This window comes from Lontra canadensis, unplaced genomic scaffold (genome assembly GCF_010015895.1).
Source record: "Lontra canadensis isolate GAN:19392208 unplaced genomic scaffold, GSC_riverotter_1.0 scaffold1, whole genome shotgun sequence".
Taxonomy (NCBI): domain Eukaryota; kingdom Metazoa; phylum Chordata; class Mammalia; order Carnivora; family Mustelidae; genus Lontra; species Lontra canadensis.
The window spans coordinates 109759862-109773545 of NW_022630995.1; the positions used below are offsets into that span (position 1 = coordinate 109759862).

Here is a 13684-nt window from a genome sequence, read left to right on the forward strand (position 1 = left end):
CTGGGGATTTCTCTATTTCTCTTTGCATCTTTAGGTGGAATGGTTGAAAAATGAAGACATCATTGATCCCGTTGAAGATCGGAATTTTTATATTACTATTGATCACAACCTTATCATAAAGCAGGCCCGCCTCTCAGATACTGCAAACTATACTTGTGTGGCCAAAAACATCGTTGCCAAGAGGAAAAGCACGACAGCAACTGTCATAGTCTATGGTGAGTGAGCTGTCCAAGTCTCAATCTAGTTCACGTCAAACTTCCGTTTCTCGTTTTAATTTAAAATCTCCAGGAGAGGCCCTTGGCAATCCGCATCGCTACTCTCTCCCAGCCTCGGGCTCCGCCAGTGAGACTTACCTGCTTCCCTGACACTCATAGAAAGACTAGGCTTGGAAATTCCTAGCCCTTGTCAGTGAACTTATGGGGAAGATGAAGGAAAGCTACCTGAGCACTGACACCAGAGCCAGCAGATGGCCCTGCATCTCTAAGCCCGCCACTCTCTGTACCCCGGACCCCCCAGAGCTAGAGTTGGGAGATGGAGATGCTTGGGTCATCCTGCTCATCCATCTGGAGCTCAGTCAGGTAAAGGAGCTGACCTGTTCCCCCAGACACATCAGATCAACTTTGACTTCCTGGAACTTGCCTCACTCACTCCTCCAGGGTCCTTAGAGTGAAGGCGAAAACTGCTATCTCCGTGGCCCTCATCTAACCACGAGGCAAAGTTTAACAGAATGATTTCTTCCGGAAGCTTCCCTTCCACACGCTGCTCCTTTCTAGTCCAGCTCATCTCTGATGGGGCCTCTCCTTTCTCCAGAAATACTCAACAGTTCCACTCCCAATTTTGCTCTAGCATGTGATGCTTTTATTTCTCCACACTTTTTAGCGCTCGCTTGTCTTCCAGGCATTCTATGTCTGAACTTGTCTTCCAGGCATTTCCCTAGCGGTGCAGTAAGCTCCATTCTAGATGGAGAGACCACTCTATGCATTTCTCACAGCACCAGACGTGCAGAAGGTCCTCATATGCTTAATGATTTATTGTATCAAAGGTCACTTAACAACCCTGGGAAGTATTTTGAGGATATGCCACCTCTTACATGAGATGCCTATGTCACACCACCCACTTAGGGAAGCTTCTCATGGCTGCATTAGTGTTAAAGGATATTCCAAGGGCCTTCGGGTGTGGGTGACTGTGAAGGAAGGGCAGCTATTGGCAAGTATCTGGCTCATGGTACTTACTGCTGATAGTGCCCTTCGGATGGATGTCTCCATGCTGTAACGAGTTACAAGAAACAGGAGCCACTGTGATGTTCCAAAGGCTAAATATGGTGATGCTTTAAATCTCTCATTTTCATTACAAGACAGATACAGACTATTTTTTAATCTTCTGAATACTCTGAAGCTGAATTTCCTCGTCAAGATAATGGCTGTTAAATTGTAAGCTGTTGCCTCTCTTCAGTCACAATGAAATGATTCCTCTTTTTGTCTTTTTCTAAACCGGCTGAAGGACTTGATTAACAATTTGAAGGGCAAAAGAGAAACGGAGCGCATCACAGCACGTAGTAATCATAGATAACTAATGAAGACAGACTCTCTGTGTATGCATTATATAGATGCTTAATATATATGCAAATCTCTCTTCCTGTGTATAGCATGCTTTCAATATCTATAAATATAAGCTGAACATTGTTGTTAGAAAGAATCAAACACAAGGAACTTGAACATTTTGAGTTCAAAAATAGCACTGGACTAAGTGTCAGGAGACTTGTGCTCTCAGACTAGCTCTCCCTCTAACTGACCCTAAGTGGGTCACTTGTCCAGGGTGCTAGGAGCCTGTGTCTCCTTCTCTGTAGAATGGGAGAATAAGTCTGGGACTTTCACGTTCCTTTTTTTTTTTCTCTAGAAGTTTATGATTATTCATTTCTCATTAAAATCCTACTGGGCGGGGGCGGGGGGAACCTACCAGAGCATTACTTGTATACTATAACCCCAAATATTGGCCTGCCAGGATGCTAGTAAGCAATTTACACTGACAATTCCATGACATCTGGTTTTGTAAAGCTGAGCAGGTTAAGTTGCTTTCTGGAACACTGACTGAAACTCAACCTATCAACCATCTGTTTGTCCTTCTCATGGCCCCATAAAGGAAGTCGTCCCAGGCTTATAGATAAGGCTCACCAGAAGTCCACAGCAAAACATATACATCTAATGAGTACTTCATTTTTGAGTCTGCTGTGTATATTTATTTTTGTTAGTATCATGCTTAGATCAAAAATACATATCTGTTATAGAAAATTTGGGAAACACAGAAATGGTCAAAGAAGAAAAGGTCCATAACCCTGTCATCTTGTCATTCAGAAACAACTTTCAAAAAGATTGATATGCATACTACTGGTATTTTCTATGGATAGATAAGATTTTAAAATAAGGGGTATAAATATATTTTTTGCTTAGAACATAATGTTGAAATACTCATATATTATTAAATAGACTTCTCTAGAACCATTTTTAATGGCTGCCTAGGTGTCAGTCACATGAACAGGCATCTACTTTACCATTTTCCTATTGTTGAACATTACAGTTGTTTACAGTTTTTTACCTTTATATAGAAAGTAACTGTGATGAAAAAGCACTCTTGTCTGAGTCTGTATGTACAACACACTTATGATGATTTCCCATTGCATAGGCTTCTAGAAGAGGAGATGCCGGGTGTATGATGTACACCTGTATGGTGTACCCGAATGTCCAGCCCCCTTCTTTATGATCAGGAGGTAGACACTCATTCTCATTGTATTGGGTTTTAACTACCAGCAAATAATTTTTTGTTAGCAAATGCTTAATTACAATAATTGAATCTCAACTCACAATATGTAAGTACTAAAATATACCAAAGTATTTTCTAGAGGGAGATCTCCAGAGGTGAATAGTGAACAGAGCATTAGAATGTAGGTTTTACAGTCATACCTATACTGAAGTCTCCATGAAACACCATAAGAAGCCTTTACACACAGCATGGATATACATTTCAATTACATAAACTAATTGCCAATTCAATCAAATAGCTACTCAATTAGTTTAAAATCTAGCAATATTAAGGCTGTTTTTTAACCAGGTTCACTGGGTTATAGAAACTGACTAAAAGTCCATAAAGGGTTGTAATGTTTACATATGCTAAGAAACAAACTAATCAATCATCTGCTATTAAGAAAGAGCTACATGATTTTTTTCAGTTCTCATACTTCAGATCCACCTTCAGCCTTGGCATAAAGATGTAAATATTTATTATTTGAGATAAGCTGTCAAAAATAATTTTTGAAGCTTGAATAGGTAAGGGGAATATATATTTCTAAGAACACTAGCCAAGGAAAATAGAACACAGTTCTATTTGTTTTTCTGAGTAGGTGAATAAATTTGGGTAATCCATTTTATTTTTCTCTATGCTTAGATTCTTCTGCTCTTTGATAATACTTTGAATGAAATGATGGCCTGGGTCCCTTTTAGATTTGAATTTTTTAATTTTTTATGGTCACTTAGCAGATGAGTTTTTGTTTATGTGTTGTGTGTGGTTTGTGTGTCTGTGTGTGCATGAACACACATGTAATTCACATTTTGTGTTTACCTCCTTCCAGTCAATGGTGGCTGGTCCACCTGGACAGAGTGGTCTGTGTGTAATAGCCGCTGTGGACGAGGATATCAGAAGCGCACAAGGACCTGCACCAACCCAGCACCACTCAATGGTGGTGCCTTCTGTGAGGGGCAGAGTGTGCAGAAAATAGCCTGTACTACCTTATGCCCAGGTAAAAAAAAACAGTGTTCTCATTGCACATGTGTCTTCCCATTCCTGTATTCTTGACCTGAATGTGTGATAAACATTATTCATATCCATCATACCAGTAAATGCTTACATTGTTGAGAAATCAAATCTTTTTCACCCAAACTGTACTTAACTTTATTACCCAAACATGCAAAATAGAATAAAACAAGAGATTAAACACTTAGGGACATAATCCCTCTCTATTACTCAATGAAACTGCTGGAGCCAAGATTATAGGTTTTGTAATTCAAGGGATTGGGCAGCACTGAAAGCCACACATTTTAGGAATAACAACCCTTGATCTTCAAACAGCCATGGATATTATTGGGATTAAAATTTAAAAAATGTTTTAGACTGAAATATTTGATATTTAGTGTCAGTTTCTGGGCAAGGGCAAATAAAATATTTGGAATGAATTAAAAGGAAGGCAAAGCTTTGTGACACATGAGCTAATGGATTTTGAAAATACAATGCAGTCAGCTCTTTATTGTCTGTACATGTTGGTCACCTGTTTTTGTGAGTTATTTGCACTGGCACCTATGGCGAGATTGCATCCCTCTGCCACCAAGCATCTTTTTGTCCTGTCTCATATTGTCACCAGCTCTTATCCTAGGCAAATTGAAGGTGCAATTTGCCAAACTCAAAACCAACTAAAATGCTTAATTATATGATATATTAAAAAGTTTAGCTAAAATGACTTTGAAATAATCTATAAATTTTGTACATTCCATTGAGCTAGCTGTTATGATATCAATTTCATTTTTTATTTATTTGTATTTTGTTTTTCTGTGATTTCATTATTTAGAAACAGTGTCCTTACTTCCCTTTATTTAGTCTATATTTTGTTTTATCCATCCTCTAATAAATAGTTTATCAGAGATGGGTTGTACGAATGAGCTGGAAAGAAAAATATAATCTATATTTTATATTCCCAAGTGTCCATTTTCAAATATCCAAACAGTATCCCATACTGAAACCGTTGAGAGATTTTATTTGTGTAACAAATTTTGACACTTAGCTAGGTTTAGAATTTCAATATTTTACCTTATACTCTCCTATATTTTATATAGATGTTGACTTCCACAATTGAAATTGCATTGAACATTCTGACTTGAAATAAAAGTGTGTGTGTGTGTGCGCACGTGTGCGTGCAAGCACTTGCGCACGTGTGCTTTAGGATGATCTAGGTCAAAGCAAATGTCTTTTCTCCAAATAGCTGGGAGTTGCTTAAATAGCCAACTCTGGATGATTGAAATATTAATGCTTTCATAATTTTTTCATATGAGTATGTTTATATCGCCATACACGTTATACATAATATATTTACACAATAATTTGAATATGAAATCATACAGATTTCCTAAACCATGTAGACCACTAAAATTGATATAATTTCTATGAATATGTAAGTGTAAAATGTTATATATATTAGATGTTCAATAAATGATGTTTGGCATTGTTTTATATTTAATTCTAGGTAATCATAATTATTTATATATTCAGGAAAATTTTCAAATTTAACTACTCTTTAATATTCTTGTATTAATTATGTAAGAATTTTTTAAGAAGTCATTATAAGTGTGACTTTAGTGAAATTTAGTCTACATTTTTCAACTTAGAATTTAAGTTGTGTGTTTTTAAGATAGAAATATATCAGCTCAGTATCACTGAGATTACTAACAAGTCAGCAACAAAAATTAAGGAGAAAGTTAGTCAGTTCTAAATAACTGAATCACAGCAAAAGAATTAGGAATGCATGTAAATATTATTTGTAAAATAAAAATAGAAATTTCTATATCATCAAATAATGGCATAGAATTACCAAATCATATATGGAAAATAATAGTCATTTCAACAAAGCATTGAAGGTCTCAACAGAATCAAGATGCCTGGATAAAAAAATAAAATGAAAAGAGTATTTAAGACAAAGATGGATGATAGATAGATAATAGATGATGGACGGATGAATGGATCAGATAGATAGATACATAGATACATAAATGATAGATATGGATGGATAGATGGATGGATGGATGGATAAATAAATGGATAGGTAGAGGAATAATTAGATAAGGATAGGTGGATGCATGGAAAGTTGGGTCAGTGAGTAGATAAATAGACTTCTTCCCCATCGTACCAACCTCTTCTCCATATTGCCACACAGGTTTACCTTCACTGCTCACATGACACTATGCATGAAGAAACCTTGGCTCCAGAAAGAGGTCCCCTAATTTTCAATGCAAAATCCAAAAGCTTCCCTTTTAAGAGAAAAAAGGGGTGCCATCATGATCTACTTTTATGTACCTCCTGGTTCTCATCAGTTCCTGGCGACAACATTGGTTTCTGTGCCTTCCTTTAAGCAATTCCTTGCCTTGGTCAGTAAAGATACAGTCACACCCTCAGGAAGAAAATTTCACAGAACCCCGATGACATATATCTCCCATGCTCACTTCTTAGCAGCAGACATGAATGCAATCCTCCTTGATGGGGCATTTTCTTCAGTTTTCTGTTTTGTTTTATTTGTACATGAGCCCTACTCCCTTCTCCCCACAAGTAGCTGCTTCTCCATCTGACCTTCTGCTGGTTTTTGTGTGTGTGTGCGTGGCAGTGGATGGCAGGTGGACTTCATGGAGCAAGTGGTCTACTTGTGGGACCGAGTGCACGCACTGGCGCAGGAGGGAGTGCACGGCGCCCGCCCCCAAGAACGGAGGCAAGGACTGTGATGGCCTCGTCTTGCAATCCAAGAACTGCACTGATGGGCTTTGCATGCAGAGTAAGTCATTTTGAGCAAACAAAAGACACATGCGAGGCCTGAGGTTTAACCATTTGGATTTCTTGGAAATATTAGAAATTAAGAATTCCAAACAACAGGGAAAAAAATGCAGGAATATGCCAGAATACTAGCTCTGTGTCAGAATTGAAAGAACTAATCTCCCAGGAACCAGAATGAATAATAACTGTCCAGTTAACAAATGACATACACACTATTGAGTTCTCATGAGCGAAGAGTGATTCAGTCATATCCATGGGGAACTGTCACCCTTTCCAGACTAGGGAACCATTCCTTAGTTTTATTTGAATGCATAAAAGGGCACCCCAAACTCCTCAGAGTAGAATCGCATGACTTTGATAAAGTAAGCTTTTATTCCTAATTCATGGCCATTACTGAACCAATGTCCATGAATGTAAAATACATATAAAGCCCAGGAAATGGTTCTGCAGATAGATTTACCAATTTACAGCGAATGCTTAGTGGGAACATCTCTGTAAGTCCTTAAAAATGCTAGGCTTGTGTTAGTGTTTGTTTAAAGGAAATAATGTTAATGAAACAAAAATTTTAAAAATGGGTGTAGAAGGTTGACTAAGGAATATAATGAATGAGGAGGCTAAATAATCCCCATTTTTCAAGACCTCGTTTCTCAGCTTTTCTTGAGGAGACCATAGTTTGATTTCCATACTTGCAAACTCTTACCCCTTTCCTTGAGGTATCCTTGGATATACAAATTTTACCATCTTACATGACCACGAATTAAGGTGGTAAGAATTGTTCTGATATCACACCTATGGAGATGAATGGATCAGGCAACAGACTGTCTTTGGATCTTAACTAAGAGTTGCCAGATGTTGACATTCATTATAACATATTGTGAATTCTTTGCAAAACAGAAGCAACCACATATATTTGTGTAGAAGTATTTGTATTTATCATTTAAGAATAAAGTATTCCACTTTCACCACTTTTATGAAATTCTGTTTACCTTCCACTGCCTATATACACAAGGACCTTGAAAAAGAACCCCTTACTTAAAATACCAATAAGTAATTACATTGCTGACACAGAATAGAAATCCAACAGGCTTCTTATTTTTCTGTCCACAGTATGTTGCATTCTTTGAGACCTGGCGGCTGCTGAGTGTAAAGCACAGCTTCTGGTTATGATTTTCAGACTGCTACTGTGTATCTCACCAAGTTTGTATTAGAAATGCAAGAATGAAAAGAATACAGCTGTTTTCCTAACCATTAATCCAGAGATACAGGGTTTATTCCTCTAGGCATGAGTTTGAGTTGAGGATTAAAATAAAAACATAGCACAGCCAAGTTATTTTTTATTTTAACATTTTTTTGTAATTTAATATTCTTCCTTTAGTGGAGAACAAATTGATTCATATGATCAAAAAGTAGCAATATTTGAAATCTATCTCTCTCTCTCTCTCTCTCTCTCTCTCCCCTTGTTCCTCATCTCTCTTCCTTTCTCTCTCTGTATTTCAACTTTGGATGATTTAACACCTACCACTTCTATTGTGCATATTTTAAAATTCCCAAAGCAACCTATTTATCAAGAAATACAATCCGGCAAGATGGAACTTTGGGTATTTAATTGGTTACACAAAATGACATTTTCTAAATTATGGTATTTGTCAAATACAAACATGACATATTCAAATTAAGACTTTCATGACATAGCATCCCCTTGGCATCTAGCTTTTTTCTTATGGCACTAATAGAATTTCTTTTTACGTACAGATATTTGTCAGTAATGGTGGCATGAAGTGGTTGTATAAATCAGGAAGAGAAACAAGGCTACAAGAGAGTGTTTTGTTGTTGTTTCCTTTTGTTTGTTTATTTTTTTTATCAAGTCTCTTGTTAGGTTGAAACATTTGAGTGTTTGGATTAAAATCAGTCAGTTAAAAAGCTATTTCCTTTTACAATTCTGATTTGCTGTAGTAACAGCCCTACTAAGTCAATAAACTCTTTCATCTGCCCTCCTATTTCTACTCTAGGGCAACAGAAAATTGTAGTCTGTACTATTGATTTCCTCAGTGATAAAAACCACAGTATTTTACAGTGAAAGTTATAGTTTCTACTTACCAGTAAGCTAGGTGTTTCTGGCATAACATTGCACCAAAGTCTTGCAAAGAAATAATACTGCTCTTGGTCCTTATTTGGGAAAACAAAGGCTTTCTAATAATGAAAGTACTCAGCTTGCAAGGACAGGGTCTATATTAAGAAATAGAATGGGGAAAAGACAGCCAGAAAGTAGCAATTGACAATTAGGGATTATCATTTAACATTTATTTACTTTAGGAGAATTAGGGTCTTTGAGGCATTAACATCTTTCATCAACATTGCAATGTTTGTCTCAAAATAAAACTAGTTACTATTAAACCAAGTGTACAATACCTCTGAAATTGTATTCCTAGTTGAAATTATATACAGATGATTCTGATATAAATGTAGACGTACTTCTAGGTAGGAGAAATTCAGAGTTTATCATAGAGGTCTGTAGAATTCAGAAACCTAGATAATGTAGTGTAGTATATTTTAAAAGCCAGATTGACACGTAAGAGCAATACAATGTGAAATATGTAGAATAGATTACTGTTAATGCCTATTCAGTAATGTGTTCAAAACAGTCATATTCAGTCACATTCCTTCCTTAACCACCACCCTCTATACAAATAACTTTGACTCAAAATATATAGAAATATGGGTGAAATATGGGTAAAATTTTAAAACTTAAAAGATATACATATACATATGTATGGAATGTACATATATGTGTGTGTCTGAGAAAAGGAGAGTGAGTCAAGTTTGAAAGAAAGAGAAATCCTCAAATCAAGATAAAACTAGAGAGGTAACTGCATGACATGAGTGGATACCAGAAAAATCCAGAGGGACATTGATCATGGATATAGATCCTAGGGATTGGAAGTGAGCCTTTTTGTTTTAGGACAGAGGTAGAGGCCCAGAGTTTGCACAAGCCTGAGGCCAAGAGTTGAAATCTAGAGCCCTTTGAATAAAGCCAGGTCTCATAAGTGGCTACTCCCACCATGAAAAACAACTAGAAAATTTTTACCCACCAGCCCAGGGAAGCCACAGGATAATTCATGACAGAGAAAATTAAAACGAAATCTTCACTTAAATAAAACCTATAATAAAACCACAATCCTACATCCAGATCTGCTGTGGAGTCTAAGATACAGTACTAAATGAATAAAAAACAAAAGATACGTAATTAATGTAATTGGTGAAACTTCTAGGGTACCAGCAGTAGCAAACAACAAGCCATTCTCTTGAGTTCTTTCCACAGCCTGAGGGCATTGGTCTCTGACAAAAATAGCCCACTCCTAGAAATGAGATTACAATACAAAGTTTCACATCCCCCAGGGAAACAGTCTGCTGCCAGAGAGAGTGCACAGCACAGTGAGTTCCTTAACACTCTCATAACATGGGCTTAGAGCAGTCTGAGTGAGACTATAAAGTAAATAAAAGTAAAAAGACAAACTGTGTTTTTAAAAAGCATATAAGCAGAAATGTAAGAATACAATATCATAAAAAGGATAGACAGTTTTGGGGGAAAATCAAATGGAATGCCTAGAATGGTAAACAATTAAAAGCTAAAACTCAGTGGAAGGTTAAAAATCAAATCAGAGACAACTTTGGATACAGCTGAAGGGAAAGTTAGTCAACTGGAAGGCAGATCCCATGAAACTTCTCAGAACACAGGGAAGAAAGATAAAGTAAATGATTATAGAGAAGGGAGGTTAAAACACAGGTAGAAAAGAACAAGAAAATCCAAATTTGCTCAAGAGAATAAAATGTAAAGGATTTTCAGACAATCCAAAGAAAGAGAGCTTATAATTCACAAACTCTCACTGAGTAAACTACTAAAAATATAAAATAAAAATTGATTCTTTAAAAAAGGACAGACCAATGAAGAGGCAGAAAATAAAATGAAAATAAAATGGAGTGAATTTGTTGAAAACCTTAACACAGCATGTGGGAAAGTGTGATCTGAGTTAAAATTTTCTAATATCCATATAGTGTTCAGTAAAAACAATAAGTAACACTATTTGCATTCAATTCCATTGATGCAAGTTTACCAATTAAAATATTAAGACTGACTACACACACAAAGGTAGATTTATAAATTCAAAATAAGGTTTTTAAGGACAGGAAAGGAACTACAACCACAAAAAACAAAAACAAACAAAAACAAAACAAAACAAAAAACCATGGTAAATGAAAACAATAATTAAGATGGTGATAGGCCAGGGATCATCACGGGGTACTAAGGTAAATGAATTAAATTTACCTGTTAAAGGAGGTTCAAAATTATAGTAAAAAATCCTGTTCTATACTGTTTAGGAGAGACATACTTAAATCTATAATTATAGAGAAAGATTGAGAGTTAGGAAGTGGAACTTAACAGTATAGTGCAAACCTTATTTTAAAATAGCTTTGACTACCTAATTAGGCTATTATTAATTCAGTTTCATCTCCCATTATGCCTAAGTAGCACATATCAGACATTGGTTTTGCTCATAGTTTTAATTTAGATGTTCGTTTCTCTTAGACTCTGTAGTTTCTAGACTATTTAGTTTTCTGAGTAATTAATCAAAAATTTTATAAATTGCTTACCCCCTCTTAGTTTTGTTTTTAAAACACTTTAGAAAATATGTGATTCCCCAATGCTAAATGAAATTTTTAATCAAAAGTCTTCGAGGGTTTCTTACAAGATAAATGGATGTTTTAAAGATATAATAATGCTAAATGTTAGCAAATGTGCAAAGTGAAGTCTCTTGTATTTTGCTAACTAGAATACAAATTTTTACAATTATTTGGGGAGCAATTTGAGAATATGAGTTAAGGGCTTTAAAATTGTTTATACTATTTGGTCCAGTAATCCTACTTTAATGAATAAATTTTAAGATATTAATCTGAATACCTAAGAAGATATATGCCAAATAAGCTTTCATTCTTTGTAACTTATTGTGAAAAAAAAAATGCGAAACTTGAAAATCCAGGATTAGAGCAGTGGTTAAGTAATAATATGGCATTTACATACTATGTCAAGTGGAATACCATACAGCCACTAAAATGTTTATGATGGTTTAACATGGAAAAGCAGAATACGGACTTACATATGCATTTAATCATAACTATGTCAAAGTAAGCTTAGGAAAAAGATGAATGAAATATGCATTTATTTTTGGCCAGTGAGATTGCAAGTAATTTCTTTCTTTTTCAATATCTTTTTCCTTCAACATGTTCTTTATATTTGGCTTTTCATTATGTTTATGGTTAAAGTGACTTTCTAAAAAAGAGATATTGAGGATCAGCTAGAACAACAGTATGATCCTGGAAGCAGGAATCTTGGAATTTGAGAAATAGCCATATCACTGACTTGCCCTAGAAGATTGATCCAGTTGATTCAAATTAGATTCGATTAAAATTTGATTACCAAAAAAAGTATTTGCATTAAAGACCTACATAAACCCTAGCTGAATAAAAACCTGGGGGTGGGGGGCAAGAGTTACTTACAGCCAGTAAATGAAGGATACATATAAAAGGATTTTGAAGACATGGGGGTTTGGAGCTGAGTTATAGTTTTGCATTATTTCCCAGTTGCCTATTATATACATATAACTTTGTCCTTGCAAGTACACTTAAAATGTGATGTTTGATGAATTGGATTCATTATTAGAGGCTGTGTAATTTCATTTGTGAAACAAGGTCATGGTCTTTAAGCAATTTCAGGAGCTCCACTAAATTTTTAGGCCATCCATGCACATTGGTTGATACTGAAGTATAACATGTGTCATGTATATGTTACACTGAATGGATGCTCATTGGCCTGAAAAAGTAGTTCCTACACTGGAGATTCAAATTAAGAACTTAAAAAAATTGTGTTATTTCACAGGAATGCATTATTAAATACATCAGAGTCCATTACTGTCCAAGAAAGAAATTGGACCTTTTTGGTTTATAGGCACATTGTTAATTTAAAAAAAATAAATAAAAATTAAAAACTAAAAAAAAAAATGGACACCTTAGGTATGTTATATGGTATGGGTTGCATCCAACAAGAAAGAGTAGATAACTTGGCACATTTTTCACTATTGAAAATAACTACACACACAAGCCTAATATGAGAAACTTTACAGATTTCCCTGTTTTTACTTAACAATACACAGAATAGTATATCTTGTTCAGAAGGCAGTATTGGAAGGTCCATTATACTGTCTGCCCATTTAGGTTTCTTTATATCATTTCTAAAAGTATATAAAAGCAGCGCCTGGTTCTACAATACAGTTTAAAAATTGGATTTCCATAAAATGGTTCTAGGCACAGAGAGAGAGAAAAGAGCGGGGGCTAGAGGGAGAGGGAGGAGAGAGAGTGAGAGAACACTGGACACAGAGAGAAAGAGACACAAAAGAAGAAGAAAGCACTTGAAAATCCCCAAAAATGCTAAGCCAATAACCATGTTTACCTTTTATGCTGAAATACAATGATATTACCAAGACCTAATAACTTTTAACTTTTATAATCTCTATAATGAATTTCTGGTATGATCTCCTTTGTCGTGGTTGGCATATAATGGTTTAATCTGTACTTCCCTCTTCCTTTAGAAAACAGCAATCCGAAACTACATACGTAGCTTGATCCAGAAGTGGTGTTTCATATGTATTTATGAATTTACTCAGATTATTACATGACAACATGTATGCCGTTCCTCTAGACTTTAGTTTTTAATCCCATTCGAAGATTAGAGTCCCACATAGGGATACGTCACAGTTCAGATCGGAATTTAGAATTACTTCTTGCTGAAGAGAGTTTATGCCACAGTAGACAAATTAAAAATAACAATTTACAAATAAGAACTGCCTGGAATTGTGTCTGCATCAGTGAACTTCCTGACTTTGGGAAATTAAAATGTTATGCAGCCTGCAACTTTAGCACTTTCTACTCATTAAAAAATTTGCATGTCACACAGCGCTTCCATTAATTCTCACATACAGAGGAAGTAGCAGAACTCTGTGCAAATTGTGGTGTGGACACACTGCATACCAGGAACCCTGGAATCATAAGTGCC

At 35.6% G+C, this 13684-nt stretch overlaps 1 protein-coding gene across 2 annotated transcripts in view; it reads left to right on the forward strand.

Moving 5' to 3' along the window:
• UNC5C (unc-5 netrin receptor C) overlaps positions 1-13684 on the forward strand; it is a 345714-nt gene that overhangs the window by 280114 nt on the left and 51916 nt on the right. For both annotated transcript variants that reach the window (XM_032861390.1, XM_032861399.1), the window contains exons 5-7: positions 35-215; positions 3623-3790; positions 6416-6580. In XM_032861390.1, the coding sequence (XP_032717281.1) occupies positions 35-215; positions 3623-3790; positions 6416-6580 (514 nt within the window). The remainder of the gene's footprint in view (positions 1-34; positions 216-3622; positions 3791-6415; positions 6581-13684) is intronic.